At 42.2% G+C, this 24,295-nt stretch overlaps 1 protein-coding gene across 1 annotated transcript in view; it reads left to right on the top strand.

The window, feature by feature from the left end:
- The window catches only part of CLDN34 (claudin 34), a 9,731-nt gene extending 1,216 nt beyond the window's left edge, over positions 1–8,515 (top strand). The window contains 2 exon segments of the mRNA XM_065073613.1: positions 535–674; positions 2,042–8,515. Of these exon segments, the coding sequence (XP_064929685.1) occupies positions 535–674; positions 2,042–2,740 (839 nt within the window). The 3' untranslated portion in view covers positions 2,741–8,515.
- Positions 8,516–24,295: the final 15,780 nt, after the last annotated feature.

Raw genomic sequence — 24,295 nt, 5'->3', positions numbered from 1 at the left:
CCATGAAGACATCACACTCTGAACAGCTCTCAATGACACAGATCGCCTGCTTGCCTGTCTTTTATGACTTTGATATCAACAAGTTGTTTAAATGAATGTTTATGATGTATGTGAAAAGTGTTACAGAAATACGGGCTCTGCACAAAATGGTATTTTAATATGGTTCATGTCTGGCCTCTGTGTGCTCAACTGATTTGAACAGAAGCAGAAGGGACTCAGCGCAGGAATCCTCACATCTCACTCTTTTCTGTCTTGCTTCTTCCAGTCATCACACACATACAGAAATGACGCTATTTTGATGTGGAACTGGGACAGAAAGAAAACCATTCACAACGTCCTGCAGGGCTGCTATGCTGGCAACAACTGCTAATTAGATAGCTGGTTTATAAATAACATAGCAGCTTGAGATAGCATTTACAAATTGGTTTCGTTTTAAGTAGATAAAAACACAGGAGGCTATTCCAGAGCAATTTCCTCCATTCAAGAAAGAATTAAATGTACATTTGCAATAATGGAGATTAACGTGTCCCACAGGAAATCAGTTCTATCAGAGACACACAGATGAACTGGGAGGTCGAAATGATAAGGTTGCAGATGTTGCCGTGTTTCGCTGGCGTAAAAAAAGACTGTGTCCCATCCTCTTGGCACTGGCATCAGCTTCGGGACTGAAGTAAGTATATAGTGGGCACTGGTATGAGAAAATGGACAGTGGTTGCTTAGGGCCATATTGTTATGAAGATATTTTTAATTTAAGATTTACACAGGTGGATGTTTGCAACTAGATTGTATCACCAATTGAATATGTTAGTTTAAGATAAGTGAATTTAAAAATATTGCTTTAGTAACAAAACATAATTGCAGATCTATCTTATTATCAGAGTGAACTTGGTACAGTATTTCTTCGGTCTTGAATGGAATGGGAGCAGGAGAAAAGATAACTCATAAAATACAAAAATCCCTAGGACCTTTCAGATCTACATAATAAATTCAAGGCCACATCTTCCTCCAATCACAGAATATTCCTATAATTGATCAGAAGATTGTATGAAAGATGTGGGGAATTAACAGATTTTTTTAATTATTATTATTAGAACAACCCCCTAATTTGCACTCAGAATGTACAGTTGGCAAACAAAACCTAAAATCTTTTGCTTGGCTAAATGACTGAAATATTTTCCACAACAGCATTAGGATGATTTGAGCTGGAGAAGTTGGGCAGGTTACGAATGACTATGGTTTGCAAAGGTAAAACACCAAAGAAAACTTGGTTAAAGTTTGAGTCTGGGAAAGTAATGGCAGCACATCCAGGCTCCAGCCCCTGCACAGAGAGTTATATTTCTATTAATTCAAGTATTTCTGCTAATGCATTCATGGTTAAATAGTCTTAAAATGGTAAAAGTTCAGTGCTTGTTGTTAGACTTTGTGGCGTGGATGTGCTCACGTCTGAACTATGACATTTTCTGTCTAACACTGGTCTCAGTAAGGGCAGCACAAAGGCTGAAGTCTCTTCAGGTTGGGCCGCTGTGCCAAAAACGCAGCTGCCAGGAGAGGAATGCAGCTTCTGCGGCTGCTCTGCAGGACCTCTGCAACAGCCAGGATCCTGAGGATTTTGTCAGTTTTAGTTTCTAGGAGCCAGTAGCCCTAAGGCTCTCGGTTATGCATAGTGTGTACAAGGACCTTTGAGCATAAGGGTTAATTGCTAAGGAAGAAAATAACTTGGAAAAAGGTGTGAATTTCCCTTTTGGGAATGTAAAATTGGTATTGTAATGGGAGCTCATTAGAGACCCTTTCTTCTCCTTGTGATACAATGAAATGTACAGAACTAAAACCCAAACATTTTTTGTCTATGGGCATTAAACTTCAACAAATCACTACAGCTGGAGGAAGATGACTACCATCTTCCCACTGTACACATGTTCTCTTTTTCTTCATCCTCCCATCTTCCCACTGTACACGTTCTCTTTTTCTTTTTCACTAATAGGTTCACCTATTCACCCAATTAATAATGGCCTTTGTAATTTTATACTCTATTTCTTTCCAGTGTGTCTCTTCACATGGCAACAGTATCAGCAACAGAGTAGAGCATCTCGAGAGGATGAGCTCCTTGGCCAGTACCTCGCACCTCCAGCTGGCCACCTTTGCTCTGGGTACGGTAGGCTGGATCCTGTGCACCGTGTCGATGGGAATTGTGGAATGGAGAGTGTGGCACGTGGCCAACACCACCATCATCTCCTCTGGCATTGCCTGGGTGGGGATTTGGAAAGTCTGCTTCATCAGTTACCTGCATGTCTCGCCTGGCTATAAAGAACTGTTCTGCCGTAAATTCAGTGGTTACGACTCCTCCATCCCCCAGGAAATTTATGCTGCTCAGGGTCTCCTCTTGATCGCCATGTTCATGGGCTTGCTGGGACTCACTGCCACAATATTTGCTCTGAGGAATGTTTACATGGGAATCACTCACAAAACTCTCATTACCCGTTTCTTCCTGGTGGGTGGCTTCTTCTACATATTCGCTGGTCTCTGTGTCCTGATTCCTGTGAGCTGGAACTTCTATTCTGTAACACATAACCAGAGTATTGCTTTTCCTCCTTCTTACTACATGCCCTCCAGCCCAGCAGCGCAGGAGCCTGGTGCTGCCATTCCTATTGGGATTATAGCTGTCATCCTCCTACTGCTAAGTGGGACTTTTTCTCTCTCGTACAGATTTCTGGTGACCACAAACACTGTCACGAAATTCTGACAGGATAATTCCCCCCCTGTGCTGTTGCAGAACAAGAGCATAGTCAAGAGATAAGGATGGCAGCACACGTGATATTATAGTCAAGGAATTGCATAATTTAGTTCTAGTCTACAGTAGCAACACTATTTTTTATGTGAATGGACAGAACTAACATTTTAATTGTCATGTATGACTAGAGGTTCATCTTAGAGATAATTGCTGTTGAGCAGCAACTGTGATTTAGTTTTACCCATTGTTCTTTTCTGTATATACAAAAGCTATTGATTAATTTATTTTTTGTGTGTGTAAGATATTTACCATGCTCAAAGAGCTGACTCTGAATTAACAGTTCCATAAGAAAAATGTGAAATTACACTTGTTAAATGTGAATTTTTTTCCTTTTAGGTACTGAACTATTTTGTTCATTAATTAACTGCATCTGTAGCAAAGTATGTTTTGTGACAAGTCAAGACTTTTAATACCAATAATATGAGTGTCATCATGGTTGTGTCAAATGAGTCTTCCATGAATTGTCTTACAAAGAGCTTGCCAGTTTCCCCTCTTCCTCCAGGGCACATAAAGAGCTGTGTCTTCAATGCTTCTTATTTTCTTTCAAGCTATTTGCATTTTATGTTGCAACACATTTGCCTGTGGGCAAGGTGTGCTCTTGGTGCCTCACTGAGGCAGAGCCAAAAAGTCTGCTAATGTTTGCTTCCTCATCAGACACCTCACGGAATCCAAAGGTATTGCAAAAGACGGAAACAACTTCTACAAGTTGTTACAAAACTGTTGTCAAAATCAGCACTCTTAGTAACCAAGAATATTCAGTAAATCCTTCAGGGTGTGATTCATCTGACCTGATGTAGACATCTGTACCTAAACCGGTCACTTCAGGCTCCTTTTATAGTCAGTGCAGAGGCAATCTGTATTTGTCTCTTTCTAAAATAGATGCCTGGAATGGCTGGAGGAAGACACGCTGCCTAAAAACCTGTTTCTCTTAAACCACTGTAATAACTACAGTTGCTAATCCTGGCATATAATATACAACCAAACTTAACGTAACCTCAACAAAGCTATGTGAAATTAATTTGTCATTTAAGGAGCACTTCATATGCCAATGCCATTAAAAAAAAAAAAAAAAAAAAGGAAAAAGAAAAAGAAAGAAAAAATAAAAAGGAAAAGAGACAAAAAAAAAGTCCCAAATGCAGCAATAGGGGTAATAAAAAAAATAAGATGTTGGGAGGAATAAGTAAAGAATGCTGACAAACAGATGATCTCTTGAAAACAGGTTCTTCAAAAAGCTGTTACACTTTCAAATAAATGCTTCAGGATTCTAAGTAATTTAGTTTTACTCTTTTAATTGTCCTCCATTTTCTAAAATGCTCATGGATTCAGAGAAAGAAGAAAATGTAATAAAAATGTAATAATTCTTGTACATTACAAGAAAAGGTACAATGCCAGCAAACTAGGTCCTATTGCTTCTGGCTGTTACTACCTGAACTTGTCCTAGCAGTCTAGTTTTTCCTCCACAGCTTCCACACAGTCTTGACTTTGCTATACTGACTGTCTATACAGAATCCCTATAGCACCTTCATTTTCTCTCTGGTCTTCCAGTCTCTTCTGAAACAGCAGCTTATCTCATCATTGCTAATTTTTCATCTGCTGCAAGGGTTTATCTTTTGACTGTTTACAATGCTGTGATGCACTTTCAAGTGGTGTTTCAATGAAAGCAAGTGATTTAATAGCTTGTTTATTCTATATTGTTTCTAATTTGATTTCTACTATACATCCTTTACAATGTTGGTAGGTTTCATTTTTAAATGTGCGAGTCAATAGAACTTATCTCTTCCCACAGCACCTACAATAATATTAGATTTTATCTTATTGTAAGGAAAACAAAAAAAATGTATCCATGTGGTTATGCCAGTATTTTCCTAAACTAATAAACCAACCATATTCCCTGGCAAGGAATTTAAACTTTGCCAGAAAATTATTGACTCTTCAACTTTTTTTTGAGTTCATGTAAGCACAGAAATGTCAATAACTCTAACTGTAATTCTCAACTATATTCACTAAATGATTTGGTTTGGTTTACATTTATTCTTCTGGGCTAAGAGAAAAAGCAACAAACAACGTCAGACACATGCCAAGTTTCTGCATTCCTGCCACAGCTGTTTCCACCATGGATTCTCTTGATCTGTCCTGACATGTGGCTACAAAACACTGGTGGTGTGTCAGATGTAGGCTAGATAGTGAGGACAAAGATAAGAGTGGGGTCCTGCACCTGGGGAGGAATAACCCCATGCACCAGTACATGTTAGGGGTTGACCTGCTGGAAAGCAGCTTTACAGAGAAGGACTTGGGAGTCCTGGTGGACAAAAGGTTGACTATGAGCCAACAGCTTGCCCTTGGGGCGGAAAAGGCCAATGGTATCCTGGGGTCCATAAGGAAAAGCGTGAGCAGTAGGCTGAGGGAGGTTCTCCTCCCCCTCCACTCTGCCCCGGTGAGCCTGCATCTGGAGTCCTGTGTACAGGTCTGCAATCCCCAGTTTAAGAAGGACAAGAAACTACTGGAGAGCATCCAACAGTGGGCTACAAAGATGATAAGGGGTCTGAAGCTTCATTTCTATGAGGACAGACTGAGGAAGCTGGGTCTGTTCAGCCTGGAGAAGAGAAGGCTGAGAGGGGATCTTACCAATGCTTCTAAATATCTCAAGGACGGGTGTCAAGAGGATGGGACCAGACTCTTCTTGGTGGCGTCCACCCATGGGATGAGGGGCAGCGGGCACAGACTGAAGCACAGGAGGTTCCATCTAAACATGATGTCCTTTACTTGGAGGGTGACCAAGCACTGGAACAAGCTGTCCAGAGAAGTTGTGGAGTCTCCTCTGGAGACACTGAAGACCCACTTGGACACATTCCTGTGTGATCTGCTCTGGGTGACCCTGCTTTAGCAGATGGGTTGGACTGGATGATCTCCAGAGGTCCCTTCCAACCCCAACCATCCTGTGATTCTGTGAAACTGCCCAGCTAAACACTGGAATAGATTACCTAAGGAGATGTGTTGGTTTTTTTAAATAATATTTTGTCAAATATAAGTTTAAACAAATAGTGCCATGAAGACTGTCTGTATGAGTGAGCCTGTTTCAGGACAGACGGATGATCTAGATGAAGCTTTTGTAATCCTTTCCCACTGTACTTCTGAATTCTCTAATACAGGAGTCTATCAACAGTCACATGGTCCAGATTGTATGTTGACACATGATAAAACATAGTCTATAGTCAAATACCAGGCTATCTAAAACTCCCAGTCCTACCCTGAAAAAAAAAAAGAGGAAAAAAATACCTTATCTCAGAACAAAGGAGAGCAAAGATTCCATTGATGTCAATGGGACTGAGTCTGTCTAATCTTGATCCTTCAAGGCTGCAGGTCTCATTGAATTTTAGTGAATGTTTGTGTTCATTAATGTTTTGATATTGGAGGGAAGTAAAACTCCTGTGCTTTTACTTCACCAGCCAGGAGGCATAGTTTCTTCATGCATATTTTCGTGACACATTTGTTTCAGAATTTGAGAAGCTAAGTTACCTTTCAGTAGGTCAGTTTGTAACCACATCAGTTGTGTTTGTACAGCTATTTTTAGGGTTGTCTGCAAAATCAGGCAGCTGAAATTATTTCAATTTAAAACTCAAAAATGCAAAACTTTTCTGGAAGGCTATTTTTAACCTAGATTACTTGAGCGAGCTATGCTATAGCCTGGCCCAGCAACCATTTGTAGTAGCAGAGCTGAGGATGGGCAGTGAGCTGTAGTGCAAAGACAAGAGTGAGTTGTTGGGGCCTTGAGCTAGAGAGATAAGGGGTAAGAACCTCTTGAGCAAATTTCACCACTGGAGAGATCATATTGCGCAGCTCCGTCTCCAGCTCCAGTGCAGACTGGGACCTGCTGCCTCCCCAGTGACAGCACCGCTCGCCTGGTGGGCTCCACCCTGTCTAGGAATGTCTCCACACTGGCCTCAGTCTACACATAAACCAGTCTTGCTTTATTTTTTTTTCTGAGTTGACAATAAACAAGTATCTTGTGACTCACTCACATGTCTGAATTCACTGCTGGGGGAATGATCTGAATACCAAGGCTCCCTTTGAGTTCTGGGTATCTAGGCATAATGATAAAGCACCCATCTTTGACCTCTGTAACATACTCTTTGGCATTAATCTACCACATGATGTGTTTTGTTAACCTTATTCACACGTACCATCTGCCCCACCATCCATTCAGAGCTGCAGACCAAACTGTGTATGAATATATTTTCAATATTCCTCTCAAAGATGGATACTCGAAAGTGGATGGAGCTGAAAAGTGCCTAATAATTGTAAAACAAGCCGATGGCACAAAGTCAACCGAGATTTTCCCCCCAGGTGAATACGCAAATCTGACCAACATCATTTGTGTTCAGGTAAAGGAAGAGGGAGGAACTGGAGACATTGTACTGCAGAGTAGATCATCAAATTAGTCAAGGCAAGTCAGTAAGCAAAATTTTTATTCAAGTCAGCAGTTTTACATGAAGACACTCTTACTGGCCAATATATTTGACTAAAAACAATGCTGGAGACAGAAAGAAGGGTCTTTGTTGTCACATGGCTTATGGTATAGTACAATGATGAACGGGAGGGTGTTTTTCAGGAGAGAGCTATTTTTAGACCTTGGACTATTTTTCCCTTAGAATGGAAAAACTGAAATGTCACAGGCAATTTCCTGCTTTTTAGGTCATTAAAATACTTCAGGACAAAGAGTTTTTGCTTAAAAAATGTAAGTCTGACTGTATAATGTTTAACAGCAAATTGTTTTCTTAAAATAGGAAACCAATGTATGTTAAATTAAAGGTTCCCAGAAGAGATACGTTCTCTGTGAAAATATACCTTTTTTGAAACTGAACTGGGATTCATTTCTTTCTTGCCAACACCTCTATTGTCAGATCCAGTATTGGCTCATAAAAACATATTTTTCAACCAACATATTCCTTTTCTGCTACTCAATTTACACTGTTTCCCTTGTTTGAGAGAGGTGAGATTTTTCAATAATTAGCACAATGTTTTGGAGTGTATTGGTTCTCCATTGTTTTGTCAAAACCAACTATATGCCAGTCAAGAAAATGTAAGTGAATTTCAACAACAGGCAGAAGGTCTGAGTAAAAAGTGATGGGTCAAGTGTTGAAAAAAAAGATGAACAAGAAAGTAGGAATCACATTTCAAAGAGAAGTGAAAATGAACTGAAGGAAAGGAGGAGATAGATGATACCAAAGGCAACACTGCAAAAGAGCAGGGACGGAGCCCACCATCCTCCCATCTAATTGCTCTGGCTTTGGCAAAGTCCTCCTTGATGGCAGTCCCTCAGGTGGGAACCATGTCCTTTTGCAGCACTGAGGACAGCAGGGACCCGAACGACCGAGCACAAGCAGCAGCTGCGTGTGCTGAAGCCCTGTGTGCTGCAGCCCTCTGTTGCCAGGCAGCAAGACAAAGTACTGCACCTATTTTTCCCCCCAATGCATCCATCCTGGGCTGTCGCAGTTGGCAGAGGTTTCTGGGCCATGCCTTGTTGGGCATCACGTTCAGCTGGTCAGCATCAGGCATGCTGGGCTGGATGCTGGGCATCAGCTTCTGAGTAGTGCCCAGCATGGCGTACTGTCACCTCCGTCATCTCCACCAGCACTGCTCAGGTGGGAACTGGGAAACTGAGGAAACTGCAGAGTCTCCAGGGACTTCTGAATAAAGTTCTGTCACAGGGTGTGACCATGAGTCAGTGAAGACATTACCCCCTAGAAACTTTGGTTGCTCAGATGCTCATACCAGGTGCTACGATCCAGGGAGCACTAGGAAAAACCCACAAGCTTTGCTCTAAGAAATATTTATAAGGGCTATGTTCAAAATCCATGTATCAGCTTCTTCCTAGCTGGGAGGATGTTCAAAATGTTTGCTAGTGTATGTCTGGTTATGCCTGCAAGCTGCTATTTCTCTTCTGCAGCGTGCAGCCACCGTGCCTCACTTCCCCTTCTCCACACACCAGCCTGTGGCACAGGAAGCTGGAGCTGCTGCTCCAACCGGGATTACAGCCCTTGTCCTGCCGCCCGCGAGCAGGACCCTTTCTCTGTAACATAAACATGCTATTGTGCTGGATGCCAAGGTTCCTTCTGATAACACAGGCTTCAGATGCCTGTGAGAAATGTGAGGCAGGGCTGCAGGATAAACATAGCAACCCAGTGACTTCATCTGCTCAAGGAGCTCCCTGGGTTCAGCCGTGACTCTTCAGTAGCATTCATAATTTGCTGTTTGAATTCAGGGGAACAGAAATAAGCTATGCAACACGGTATTTTAACCTGAAGAATTATTTCTTATTAACCAACTCTGAAACACCGCTATGTCTTGGTCTGGTAGCTGAGTTCACTTCAGTGTTGCTGATGAGTGTCATTTCTATGTCTTCCGCATAGATGGACTTTGTTTTGTTATTTTCAGAAGTATGTGAATTCAGCATATATTTAACTGGATTTTGCCTACTGCAATCAAATGCTGTATCAATGGAATCTTTACCAAGAGGTACATAAAGGATGCTTTTTAAAATAACATCATTTTAGAGCTGACCTGCACTAGTTCACACAGAGATCATGGCCTACGCTATGCAGGAGGACAGACATGATATTTGCCATGCTTAAGGGTAGCTTTAAATATTATAACCTGTGGTAGGAATAAAATGGGATTATTGAAGTGACTGTACTTTTTAATGTAAGAGTTTCAAACTAATGGGTGTAATACCCTTCTGGCAGGAAGGCACTAAGCACGTGCCAGTTCATCCTGTCTTTCTGTGAGCGCAGACCATGAAAGCATACCCCATAAACCTATCAATGTGATTAGTTGCAAGAGCATTAATGCCTTATCTCCTTGATGCTATTTCTTAGAAATGTTTGTGTCTGCCAGAACATCTCTCTATAAATAGCTTCATTTCTAGTGATAACTCAGGAATTCTGAGACTTACATTTTGCAGCTGTCCATAGTAGACATTGCTTGGTTTGTTAATAGTCCAGAATTCCCAAATGGTCCTGGTGGTATTCCAAGCTGATGCAGACAGTCAATGAAGTTGGTGGCAGCTTTCAGTGCCTCCAAAGTCCTTCTAGCTGCCATGCTCAGTCCAGGCCTTCAAAATTGCTGCTGTGTGCTACTCTCTCTTTTGAAAGGCTGGTCATCAACTCAGCTGAAAAAAATTTGACATCACCTCTATGTACCCTATGCCAGGAGGAGTTTTGTCCACAAATTTCACAAGCTGTGACATGGACATTTAAACAGCAGTCATATGAAGATCATTATTATCGGTCAGAAAAACTTGCTTCCAAGAAAAGTATTGCTTGGTTCTCAGGGACCTAGCACTGCTTTAGATAATCTGTTTTGTTAGTGAAACTTTGTATTTGCTTCAGCAAATGCAAAGTACTCTGGACTAGGTATAACCAAAATGAACCTGAGTGTGAAAAGATAGTTCAGGCTTTTAGCCTGAAATGTGCATCTGACAGGAGTGTGATCATGGAAGTCAAAGGGAATTTAGGGCAGTACTCAGACTCTGGCCTGATTGCTCTTTAATTTTAGTCTAAAAAGGCTAACCTCTGATATGCAGTGTAACTGCCTAAAGACATGCTGTCAAAACTTCTTGGTTCAAGCTAAAGAAAAACTAGAGTTTGAAGAAACTATCAGAAGTCCATACCTACTAAATTACCCCACTATTCTGTTTGCAAATCATGTCGTTTCTATAAAATCTGACAAGGAAATCAAATTCTTTTAAAATGACCTAAATTAAACCCACCCTTGTCATAATGGCTACTCCAACACCTTAAGAAATTGAAAAGATCTTCTTCTTGTCTAAACAACCAATGCGAACTGAAGATCAAGATCAAGACAGAAGAATACATGAGCAGTGAAGGACAAACCATGGGGGAGATAGGAAAAGAGCAACACTGAACAGAAGAACTGTAGAAAAAGGTTGTGAGTGGTAAAGGGGAAGAAAACTGAGCGAATCACTGAGGACAAAACTGTGAGTGAGAGAAACAGGAAAATGTGAATGCAGAAGAGACAAGCAGAAAAGGAAAGCGGGAGGAAGGTGATTTAACAAAGATGGGGAAGAGTAGAGGATAAAATCTGGTTGGAGGTTCAGAAAATACAGGTTTTGTCTGCATAATTCAGTCTTCTACTGAGAACGTGAGAATGGATGGCTTTACTTTATTCTTTACACAAAGAATAACTTACACAAAGAGATAACTCAGCTGGCCTGTGATTTCACGGTTGACTGGGGGCCTAGCAGTCAAACCTGGAAAGCTTAGAGTTGTTACATCTGACAGTGGGGAATACAAATGTCTGCAGATTTATATAACAAATATAAAATATTTTGCGGTGTACATGAGTCTTGGCAGTTCCTGTCCTCATACCAGTATTCATCTGCCTAAGCCTTTCTCAGAAATTAATTTTTGGAGTTATAGGCCTTTGTAAATGCATGCCCAACATCTTATTTAGGCTGACCGACATCTTCATCCTGAGAGGACATATCCATGTTAGTTTCAACTAATAGGTTTCTCTGTCCATTTGCTGCAGTCTGATGAATTATGCTGTAATAGGAAGTTTTAAGCCCAAAGGTGGTTTAACCCATTGTTTACACAAAATCTTAGAAACTGTGCTTAAACACTAGACAGCCAGCAGAAGGAAGGCCAAGGTAATACAGCTTTTTATAAATGCTCTCTCTGATTAATTCAGTGCTGGTGAGTAAACAACAAAAGCAAGAAGTCCCAATGAAAAAGACCTGTTTGTCTTTTAAAGCAGAAACAGTCTACAGCAGAGTGGGTAAACTTGGTGAGACTAGCTTGTGCTTTCAAGCTTTTAGAAATGACAAAAATTTTTATCAGTCCACTTCAGCACATTGGTGACCAATGTCTGGATTAGGAACCACAAAAATGCCATTATCCAGCCCCTGTGGCAAATGACCTAATCACTGTGTGATGGCTTAGACACACAACTGTTAGGAGATGCATTCATGTCTGTGAATTACTCAGAAAATTGTTTGCATTGCTCAGACAACACCTGGATGGCTGAACTAAGGATCAGTGATACAATACTATTCAGAGTGAGCAGTAAGCACGTAGCTGCAGATACCAGCTTGGGTTTAGGACAGGCTGCCTTTTTGCCAAATCATCACTGGGAAAAAAATTATCAGCTGGCATCATAAAATGGAACCAGTTAACATTAGCTCAGAAACTGGGACTAGTCCTATAATAGACATACATCAAGATTAAATATGCTTAAAAACTCTACTAACCTTAGTTCAGCCTCTCAGAGTAACCATCTGGCAATGGGATTTTGAAAAGAAAAATCAACCCACATGTAATTATTGATGTCTGTGCTAATTATTTGAATCTGCTTTTCTGATCACTTGTCAAATTATTTTGCATGGATTATTTTTCCTGTTCTTTTGTTATAGGTATTTCTGATGGGTGATAAATCGCCTATAATTTTTTAAATAATCCAATTGGAATTGCTTTCCATTTGTTAGGGAGGGGTTTGTGTATAGCATTAACACTTCCTGCAGAATGGAAACTGTGGTATATAGAGGATTCTACTTTCAGCTCATCTGTGGTTGTTTTATGGTTACAGACCCTGGAAAGTCCCACATTATTTGAAATAACTCTTCTAACAGTTTTTCCCAATTATGTTATAATCCTCCTGCCTCCACAGAAATCACTGCCAACGAAGACTGCCCTATGCCAACTGCTGCCATGGAGATAGCGCTGATATGCTTGGGCCTCTTTGCTCTGTGGAATATCTCCAACAAAGGGCTTAAAAAATATATTGCATTTTGTCTTGTGGGAGGAATCCTAAACAACATTCCCAGCAATGCTGGTTCGATGCCAGTAATCTTGAGTTCAATTAGTATTTAAAAATCACTGCATTACTTTTTTATCCTGAATTCAAATTCTCCTCCAACATAGGAGGAGGGTTCTTCCTCAGGAAGCTGGGGATGCTGTTTCTCTGGGTTTCACTTTTGCCATTACGCCATGCTTAAGTGAGGTCTTAATGATCTTTGGCAGATATTTTTGTATCAGGTACATCCTACCAATAAAACAAAACAGTCCAAATTTGGGCTTTTGCAAACAACAGAAGAAAACTCTTCCTGTTGACTCAGAACAAACCTGTCCTTGTAGATCTAGGTTATCAACTGATTCATGGTGCTCAAATGAAGTATTTGTTACCAATAGCTGCTCTGGGACTGTTTGTGTGAAATACCTTGCATTATTAAAATAACTTTTGCGACAAAAATCTGAGACCAACCTCTCTCACCTTGCTGCTGGATATCCTCCATGGCAAAACTGAACATATCTAAGGGCTAGCATGGTTCATTCAGCAATTTGTGGGAAAATCTTTATGTTTAGTTTGTCTAGCCAGTTGACGTGTCTAGCTAGCATCTTTAAAACAAACATTTCATAAAAATCTCTCAAAACCGAATAAAAAAGAGAAGGGTATCTGTGCTTGGCAGAAGATGGAAAGGCACCTCATGTTATGCTGTTTTCAGGCTTTAATAAGCTTTGGCCTCTTACCTGTCGTTTTCATTAAAGTTATTTACATTACTCACTTAAATATATGATATCTACAGTGTGGGTAGGCAAATTCTGTCACTTGTCACACAGGTGTCGCACCTGTATAATTGGGAAGAGAAACCAGCTCTGGGTGTCCTCTAGTAAGTGCTGTCTCCCACTGCCTCCTGCAGGATTTTATCCCCTACAGAGGCCACATGTTGGCCTGACCTCACCAAATTCCAGTCTGATACCGGCAGGCATATACAAACACCAAAAGACTGAATTCCTTTATGTTGTTTAAGTTAATGGACGGTGATATTTTTCATTTTGGACTCAGCATCTCACTACATTGTCTTTGAAAATAATTATTAATGTTGATTGACAAAGTTATAAGCTATAGCGATGTGAGGAATTGTTTAGCTATACAGCTGGTATCTACTTTCAGCTGCCGCCTTCTCTGTCAAGTTGTGCCTTTATTAAAATTAAAAAGGTCTTAAAAATGAAAGAAAGAGTAGCTGTTTGTTTTCTTTATAAACGTCTTGTTCATGTGCACGCTTTCTACTTCTTAATGTCCTAGGAAGCAAATGTCCTTTGGGAAGCAATACTTGATGCATAAACTTGTTGTGGCCCTACATAAAAGCAAGTAAATCCTACATTTAAAAGCACAAGAAATTTATAGGGAGTGCTCTTTACAAGAAAGGAGTGCAAATGCAGGAAATGTCCTCAAATGGGCAAATTTGACAAGACTGGGTTGGGGACGTATTGTTCACAATGACCATATCAAATATTTGCAGGTTTTTAGGCTAGCTTTACTTTCCATGGCTTAACTCATGCATATGTCCACAGTCATAACTTTGTGTTTATTTTCACTTTTCAGAATGTATGAAAATTAGAAAAATTAGAATAATCTTTGTCTCTCTGGAAAGGGATTGTGGTTTTGTGCATTGTCACTAAGATCATGTGGTTTCTTCAGGGCTGCCCTGAATGCATAGAATCATAGAATGTTAGGGATTGGAAGGGACCTCGAAAGATCATCCAGTTCAGTCCCCCTGCCGGAGCAGGAACACCTGGATGAGGCTACACAGGAATGTGTCAAGGCGGGTTTTGAATGTCTCCAGAGTAGGAGACTCCACAACCTCCCTGGGCAGCCTGTTCCAGTGCTCTGTCACCCTCACTGAGAAGAAGTTTCTTCTCAAGTTTAAGTGGAACCTCTTATGTTCCAGTTTGTACCCATTACCCCTTGTCCTACCATTGTTTGTCACCGAGAAGAGCCTGGCTCCATCCTCGTGACACTCACCCTTTGTATATTTATAAACATTAATAAGGTCACCCCTCAGTCTCCTCCAAACTAAAGAGCCCCAGCTCCCTCAGTCTTTCCTCATAAGGGATATGCTCCACTTCCTTAATCATCTTCGTTGCCCTACGCTGGACTCTCCTCAGCAGTTCCCTGTCCTTCTTGAACTGAGGGGCCCAGAACTGGACACAATATTCCAGGTGTGGTCTCACCAGGGCAGAGTAGAGGGGAAGGAGAACCTCTCTCGACCTACTAACCACTCCCCTTGTAATACACCCCAGGATGCCATTGGCCCTCTTGGCCACAAGGGCACATGGTCATCCTGCTGTCCACCAGGATCCCCAGGTCCCTTTCCCCTACACTGCTCTCTAATAGGTCATTCCCCAACTTATACTGGAACCTGGAGTTGTTTCTGCCCAGATGCAAGACTCTACATTTGCCCTTGTTATATTTCATTAAGTTTTTTCCCGCCCAACTCTCCAGCCTGTCCAGGTCTCACTGGATGGCAGCACAGACTTCTGGTGTGTCAGCCACTCCTCCCAGCTTAGTGTCATCAGCAAACTTGCTGATAGTACACTTTAGTCCCTCATCCAAGTCATTGATGAATATATTGAATAGTACTGGCCCCAGCACCGACCCTTGAGGCACTGCACTAGATACAGGCCTCCAACCAGACTCTGCCCCATTTACCACGACTAATGCATGTGCAAGGGGGCTGCAGAAGAGGGCACAAGGAACCTTAGGCAGCATGGTTGTGAGCCCATTGTACCTGCCTTGCTTGTTTTTGCAGCAAAGTCACAACCCTGGTCTTCATAATAAATGAAAAGGGGGTAGGTTTAGGACTTCCCTTTTCTTTCCTTTAACTGAACTTGCAAGGCGAGGTACACAGCTGCCAACACTTCACTAAGAAAACCAGCTGGGAGTTCAGTAGGTGGGCATGAGGATGCACGTATAATTACCCTGACATACCCAGAACATGGCAAACTTTGTTGTAAATGTGCAGATCAATGAAAAGTAACACACGTTGCATATGACTAGCACCATTGTTTTGTACTGTAGAGAGGTTTCGGTAAGTGTTAACTTGCTGCAGTTTTGAGAAAGCTAAATCAGAAGAGTCACACTAAATATGCACTAGATGAGACACCCAGTGTTTTCAGAGGGTCAGTGGGTATGGCCATTCTGTTGGTGAGGGCTCTTATGCCTTTAAAAGGGATTCATTCTCATGGGCAGCCATGGAAAGTAAGTGTCATGATCTTATCAGGATCTCCCACTCCCCTTATCTGAATGCAGAGCATTTGGAGTTTGGTTTTACAATCACAGCTTTGCCTGCACTGACCCGCTGTGCTGGTAGACATTGGGGCTTGCAGTTCTCCACAGGCCACAACTGCACTTCAGAGCTCCCATGAGGCCCATCAACATCTCACTTCACTGACCAGGATGTTGTGACTCCAGCTGACGGCCAGCAGTCTCAGCCATGCACTTCTGCATCTAAAAGTTTTGCACCTACTCCTGGTTATCCTGACATACCCTGGGGGAAAGCAGTTTCCCAAAAGTCATTATCTGGGCCTTCCTTCTCAGAAAAAAGAAGACCCAGGAGGGTCAGTTCATTTGGGATGTCCCTCCAGGGTTTGCCTGGGAGCTGATGGTGACAGTAAGCCCACAGTTCCTTCCCTGGGGCATTTCTGTTTTGAACAAAAAACAGACTCAGGGTCATGAAAAAGGAGTGGACAGCCTGCAATGCTCACTTGTGAATGAGACAAAGCAGAAGCAAGGCAGGAGTATCTGCAGAGACGGAATTAAAGGTTGCTATCATATGCAAGGCTTTATATTATGGAAGCAATGGTGTCAGGGGCAGTGAGCCAGTAACATTGCTTGTGAAAGGCAGACACAAGGACTACATGGGGCATGCTATGGTGGCCTGCTGAGGGGTCTGCAGTTGAGAAAGCAAAGTTTTCCTCGAAATAGAATCAGGTTAGAATAGTTTTGGCTGGAAGGGGCCTTCAAAGGTCATCTAGTCCAACCCCCCTGCAATGAGCAGGGACATCTTCAACTAGATCAGGTTGCTCAGAGCCCCGTCCAGCCTGGCCTGGAATGTTTCCAGCCATATATACGATTAATAATTGGGATGTTCAGCCCAGGAAAAATAGACAGGTCTGAGAGAAATACCTACGGAAAGGATGTAGTGTAAATCTTAGGGGCCCCTGGCGTCCTCAGCACCCTCAGCTTTGATTGACCGCTCTCCCATCGAGCGCCGTGCCGTGATAGGCTCAGAACTGCAGCACTGCCGAGCTCGCTGGAGGACCGACATGGCTTCTTGCCCCCTCCACTACCCACCCCCCCAAAACAAACCAAACCAAAACTAAACAAGAAAAATATACTGAAAATTGTCAGGCGTCTGCCGGAGAACTGAGGGCAGCACAACCTGCCGGCGTGCCCGGAGCAGCCCGGGGGGGACGAACGGCCCTCCGTGCCGCGCTGCCGGCAGGCGGCAGGGGGCGCCCGGGTGCAGCGGCGGGGCGGGACGGCCGCTGCCGGGGTGGGAAGCGGCTGCCGCAGCCGCCGAACGCCTGTGTTCCGGCTGGGGCACGGCGGTGCTGCCTGTGCCCGCCACTCACAGCCCGGCGCCGAAGCCCGCCTGGAGAAGCTACGGTTCAGAGAAGGGCGACGAAGCTGGTGAGGGGTCTGAAGCACAAGCCTGATGAGGAGCGGCTGAGGGAACTGGGGCTGTTCAGCCTGGAGAAAAGGAGGCTGAGGGGAGACCTGATTGCTGTCTACAACTACATGAAAGGAGGTTGTAGCATGGAGGGGGTTGGTCTCTTCTCCCAAGTAGCAAGTGATAGGACAAGAGGAAATGGCCTCACGTTGCACCAGGGGAGGTTCAGATTTGATATTACGAAAGATTTCTTCATTAAAATGGTTCTCAGGCATTGGAACAGGCTGCCCAGGGTAGAGTCACCATCCCTAGTGATGTTTAAAAGATGTGTAGATGAGGTTCTTAAGGAAATGGTTTAGTGCTGGTGTTGGGTTAACAGTTGGACTCGATGGTCTTGTGAGTTTCTTCCAACCAGAAATGACTCTATGATTCTAAGAAGGGAAGTGGATTTAACCATTGATATCCATGCCTGTGGTGGGCATTGTAACAAAGCACTACACTGGCAGCACGCACCACGAAGAGCAAATAAATTACTTTGTGGTGGTTTTGTTCTCCCTGTTCAGGCCTGGCAGACCAGTACAGTCCACATGGGAAGGAAAGACATGAGGACATTCATGGAGAAGACATGGAAAGACATGAAGACATTCGGGCTAGACATGAAGAAGAAATTTTTCACAATGAGGGTGGTAAAACACTGGCCCAGGTTGCCCAGAGAGTTGGTAGATGCACCATCCCTGGAGACATTCCAGGCCAGGCTGGATGGGACTCTGAGCAACCTGATCTAGTTGACGATGTCCCTGCTCATTGCAGGGAGGTTGGACTAGATGCCCTTTGAAGGTCCCTTCCAACCCAAACTATTCCATAATTCTATGAAAGTAGCTCTTTCTTTGGCCCAGATGGAGAATGATGGAGATGTGCTTCCAACCAGCTTCTACTTCCTGGGCTACCTCTGGGTAACAAGAGGCAGACCTGATTCATTCCTGGAGAGCTTCGGCTGGAAGTCCTGCTCCAAATACTCTCCCTCAGAAGGCTGCCTCTCCCCACTGTCTGCAAACAGAACAGGGGGAGCGCAGAGTGCTCGTCCAGACAGAGGATGTTTTCAAGGTGACTTATTGTAACCCCCCACCACACATCCCTGGAGAAGACAAGGCAGCATGTGAGCGTGCATCAATGGAGGTGTCCAAGAGTGACTGTCAGGAATGTTTCTCAGGAGATGCATGGCCAAGGCGCTGGAGAGCTGGTTTTGATGCAGGACAGATGAGATAATCCCTCTGCATGCGTGTAGCCCTTTTTCTCATAATTCCAGTAGTTTAATTAATACCTTCCATATTTTCTTTTTTCTTTTTTTTTTCCCCCCATTCCTTGTATTGTTTCATTGAATTTTTGTAGCATATAATGCAAGGTGTATTAGTTGTATTCACGCAATAAAGTTTTTTTTCCTATCATACATAGTTTAATAAACTTGAACTGTATATTTTTTTCCTTTGAACACAGTGACATTTTTTACTATTGATGTTCACAAAGTGTCTCTTGAGGCCAACTTTAGAATCTGCAGGAAGGGAATAACGATGCCCCTGCTTCCTTAACTTTTTTTTTTTTCTGACATAGCAATACATTTTGTCCTGCTCCACTGACTTAGAAGTTCTAGCACTTCTAGAAAATCAGTTTCAGAAATTCATCTGACTCCAGTTATACAGGACTGATCCCATGAAGCGTGTTGAACCATGCGATATTGGCATGCTGTATTCAGCTGGAGCCCTCCTAGGGTGCTTGCTCTGTTCCCACACTGCACGATGCTGCTGTGGTATGGTAAAAGGATGTTAGTGTTACTTGAAAAACATATGTTCCCATACTACAAGAGAAGATACTGCTATGTGTATATCACAGGCAGAATTAAATTTACATGTAAGGTTTCCAAAGTTCTACTTAGTTACTTTGAGAATGAAGCTTAGAGGAATGGGTCAAGTTCAGGACCAGCACCATGCCATAGTGGTGTTTTAGTTTTCCTGGAAACTGCAGTTGAGTACAGCAACATGGTAGGACACTCTGTCTGCTGCAGCCTGGGCTGACTGTCACTTTTGTGATAATTCATTGATATAGCTACAAAGGATATGTTTACCTTAGAGCAACTCTTTTTTTTTTTTTAGTGACTAAATTATATTACCGTGGCAATAATGATGATGATTGTGAAAGACTTTTTTTCTTTCTCAGTTTTTAAGGCAGAAACACAATCTTAATCTTCTGAAGAGCTTAGTTTCCTACTGATTAAGAGGTTTTTCTCATTTCTCTGTAGTTTTCCTGGTGCTTGGCATTGTTTGGTAATATCTGCTCCATGGTGCTGCCACATCTCTGACAGTTCAGGGAAGCAGACATTAAAAAAAAAGTGTGCTAAGAAACACACTGTGTATGCCATGCCAAACTCTTACGAATGTTTCAGGTTGTTCGCATTTTAATCTGGCTGATGAAGTCAATCTGGAGGAGGGCCTGGACAGGCAGTGATGAGATGTTTGGATTCAGTTTCAAGGCAAACCAGCAAATTACCCTTCTTATACCAGTAAAAGGAAACCGACCTGAGGAGCCTTCTGGTAAAGGCTTCCTTCCTTTGCAGAATTTATAGAAAGAAGAAAAAATAGCTTTTTATGTAAAAATAACTTGTGGTTCTCTCACAGATGCAACTATAATAGAAAGAGCCTTGACCAGGTAGGAAACACCTGATTTTTAATATTGTCTCTACTTTGAAATCTGTCATTCAAGTATGTGGGTAGCAGAATAGGACATCCACTTTAAAAATGATGATAAACATTCAGAAATATTTATATAATCGGATCTTACAGAACTAAGATAACACAACAGTGCAGAAATCTTAGAACTACCAAAGGCAGCTAATAAGTTGCTCTTTGCTCTACCATTTAATCACAGGCTACTTGAGCTGGTGTAATTCCACACTGATTTAAGGAAGCTGGGAGGAGAGGCCAGCGGTATAGTGAGCTGCACTCATGCTGTGCTGGGATTTTTCAAAAGATTTAAGGGTGATTGGTGCTTTACTGCTTCTGACCAGAAGCTTTTCTTTTTCTTTGACTGAAAGTCAGTATTTGACACCTAAATCTTTACATTCCCTTCCATTTCAGCTTTCCGGTTTTTATTTAAACAAAAAACTGCAAATTCAACTGGGGTGGAAAAAGGAAACTCCTTAGCAGGTAATATTGGTAGGTAACATGAGACAGAACGCAAAAACTAGCTATGCAAGACTTATGCTGCTCCAAAAATGAATGGTGCTACACCTAATTAAACTCGGATGCTGTCATGACAACTCTCATTTGGATAAGCATTACTCATAAATTGACTTTCTAATAAAGATCTACAAAGCTGGAAAGAAATTGCAATGCTGTGCAGCAAGAGGGAGTATTTGCATGTATGTAAGTATGTGTTGTGCCCTGCCTAGTAGCATAAACATTTTTTCTGGCTGAAAATTTTCAGGCTTGGGCTGGGTTCCAAAATAGATTGAGATGGAAAGAAGGAATTTAAAGTAACATTCATTCTGGGAAAAGATTTTAGACCTCTATATAGGCAGCTTTCAGTAAATACAATTTTATGAAAGATGACACAACATGTAATATGAAATACTGAATAAAAACAACAGACAGAATCAGGAAAAAGGTAGAACTTGTATTTTTTGCTCATAATTTTAAAAAATGGGTTGGTCACCAAAATGCAAATGCCCTGTGAGTGAGCAGCTCCATGGATATGAACATGTAAAGTTCCTACTGAACAAGTTGCAGGACTGTGACCAACATTGCAAACACATGCAGATTTTATTCTCTTACAACCAGGAAATAAAACCCCACAATCAGTTTTAGTAATTAAATTGGTTTACTTTGAATTGGGCTGTTTATTATGATAATAATTAATGCATTGGTATTTACTTCAGTGCTGCTGTAAGAATCAGTTTGTCAGTTTAGCTTTTATAACGACTTCTGAATGTTTCCTTGTAATACAAGTTATTTCCTTTGAAAAGATAGCTGGTTTCTCTTCATGGTTACCATGGTGGCTTTTAACCTGCAGTACCATGGGCAAGCAAACTGGAGGCTGTGGTGTGTGAATCAGACTTCTGTCTCTGCCTCTGGCATCGTTTGGGTAGGAATAAGGAAAACCTGTTTCCCTCCCAACTAGAAGTGTCTGTTGAATATTAGGCAGTGTGCTGTCTTGATTTTCATGTCAATGAAATATTCTTCCCTCTAGAAATGTGTCTTGTTCAGATGCTCGTGTTCTGCGCATGTTTCACAGGAAGATTAGGAATGCTTTTCACCTTCTGCTCATAGAAGATATTTATGGAAACATTTCTCAAAGACCAGTTGGAGGTGAACACGTGAGGCAGGAGGAATGTCATTACGTCTTTTCAGGCCTCTGCCTCTCGGTCTCTGCGAGCTGGAATTTCTATTCTGTGGTAAACAATGGAAGTATCTCCTTTCCTCCTCCTTTCCGCCTGCCCTTCATCCCAGCCAGGCAGGAAACCGGGTTTGCTCCACCTCTCGGGACACTGCACGGCTTTGTGCTGCTTGCACAGGGGATCTTTCTTCTCTTTCTCCAATAACCTGCGGAGTCTTCTGTCGAGAGAAATACTGTGATTGCGCCACCTTAGCTGTCAATCAATGGGGCATACTCGGTGCCAGCAAGAAGCTCTTTGGCTTGGAATCACATATGTATGGCTAATATTTGAGTTAGCTGCGAACAAATAAAGCTGATGGTTGGAAGTCACAGAAAGAAAACTGTTGTTTTTGTTAACTGGCTAAAATTTGCAAGGATTTGGCAATGTGATTGCCAGCTGCTCCAGCCTGCAATTGAGGTGACCTTCTCTTTGTATATAAACATTAGTCATTTACTAAAGAATGTAAAAAACAGGTGTTCAGTGTTCACTGGTAATGTGTTCTTTTAACGGGTTGCTGTAAGACAGCACCTGACATAGAACAATTCCTTATATTCCTGTTGTTATTAACATAAACACACTGGTACTGTTACTTATGCAGTGCCATTGGTATGCATCATACTGAAAAGATAAACAAAATGACAGATGCCTAAGCCAGATGAAATTACAATTAACCTAATGACAGATAAAAATAAAGAAAGTGTGGCAGGAGAATGTGAAAGAACACAAAAATCACTGCAAGCTACATTTGCATTTTGTGTGTGTGTGTGTTTGGTTTTGTTTGTTTTGTTTTGTTTTGTTTTAAGAAGGCAGTTCTGCATTTTGTGGTGAATAGGGGAAGTGAAGGTTGAAGCTGCAAACTAATGGAGGGAAATTTGGCTTCAGACATGACTCTTTATAGAAAGAGTTTGATATGCAGGAGTGCTTTATTGCACAGGGTAAGAGAAGATATTGAAAACAAGAAATTTGCATGGAAAAAATCACAGTGATTTGTGGAAGAAGTGCATTAAGCTGTCTTCTGAAGGTGTGCCCTCTGGAGAGATTTAAACTTAAACTTCCTACCAGCTCTAAAACATAGCAGGACTTCTGATACTGTGGCCCTGTCTACACTCAAACCTACCCATTTTGTTTAAACAACCAGGAACAGATTTCATCAGATCATTTCAAATTTATGGCTAGACAAGTCCAAATTAAGAAAGCAGTTAAATAAAACACTGCTTTAAATAAATAAAAAGGAGAATGTATTATATTAATAATAGGTACACTTTTTTCTACAGAAGGTTTTAAATTTTTTTTAGATGGGGAACACAGAGTCATTTGCATGTAGCTGCCTTGGCAGACAAAAGGCTTTCTAAATCAAAATCAGACCTTCCTGCCTTTCAACCCACCAAGTACCCGCCAAGACTGAGATTCACCCAGCTGGCTGCCGCCTGGTGCTGCCCTGCAGCCAGACTGCTGGGTCATGAAATCATAAAACAGCTTGGGTTGGAAGGGACTTTCAAGGGTCGTCTAGTCCACCACCCCTGCAATGAGCAGGGACATCTTCAACTAGATCAGGTTGTTCAGAGGCCGGTCCAGCCTGGCCTGGAATGTCTCCAGGGATGGGGCATCTACCACCTCTCTGGGCAACCTGGGCCAGTGTTTCACCACCATCATCGTAAAAAACTTCTTCCTCATGTCTAGCCCGAATCTCCCCTCTTTTAACTTAAAGCCATTACCCCTGGTCCTATAGCAACAGGCCCTGCTAAAAAGTCTGTCCCCATCTCTCTTATAAGACCCCTTTAGGAACTGAAAGGCCACATTAAGGTCTCCCTGGAGCCAGGTCATGACTTGCAGCTCAGGTCCTGCTCTCACATCCCCGATGGAGCTTTTTTGTTCCCCACCTTGCTCCTGGGGGCACAAGGCAAAGGAATGGGGGATACACAGCAGCGGGGAACATCACCTTTCTGCATGGTGCAGGGAGCAGGCTCTTGCTCACAGGCGCTTCATTCAGTGGGATATCACTGGAGCTGGGCCTATTCGCATTGGTTAGCATGTAACAGCTGCATTGAGGAATGATTTGTTCAAGTCACACCTTCACGTGATGTGAGACATGCACGTTTCATGTATGTTGACTATACCGCGACAACAGACTGTCCTTTCTCATGGCAGTCGCAATGGGATGATGTGATTTCTGTCACACTTGGAAAACACAGCATAGCTCTAAACTGAAGACAGTGGACTTTTTTTTCTCCCAGGTATAAGGAGGATGCTAAAACTGAGAATGAAGAAACTGTGGTTGCTAATTATGCTAATTATGGGCTAGCGTTTAAGAATGGTAGGATCCGGTTCTGCTGAAGAAGGAGCTTGAAAAGTCAGGATAGACACGCATAAGGAAAGTGCGAAACAGTATTAGTCAGTGTAATACACAGTAATGCGCACTGGCAGTCCAACTGCAGTCAGATTGTGTGCAGATATCATCTAATTGTGTTTGGAGGATTAGTGGGGTAGCTTTGAAGATATTACCAAAGCACTCCTCCTCTTCAAGGTAAGTTACATGGGAATGACACACATTCAAAAAAACAATGATCCAAAGAAAAAGTAATTTGCATACATGTATAGTAGTCACAACTAC

This window comes from Columba livia, chromosome 1 (assembly GCF_036013475.1).
Source record: "Columba livia isolate bColLiv1 breed racing homer chromosome 1, bColLiv1.pat.W.v2, whole genome shotgun sequence".
NCBI classification, from domain to species: domain Eukaryota; kingdom Metazoa; phylum Chordata; class Aves; order Columbiformes; family Columbidae; genus Columba; species Columba livia.
This window is presented reverse-complemented; position numbering and strand designations above follow the sequence as displayed.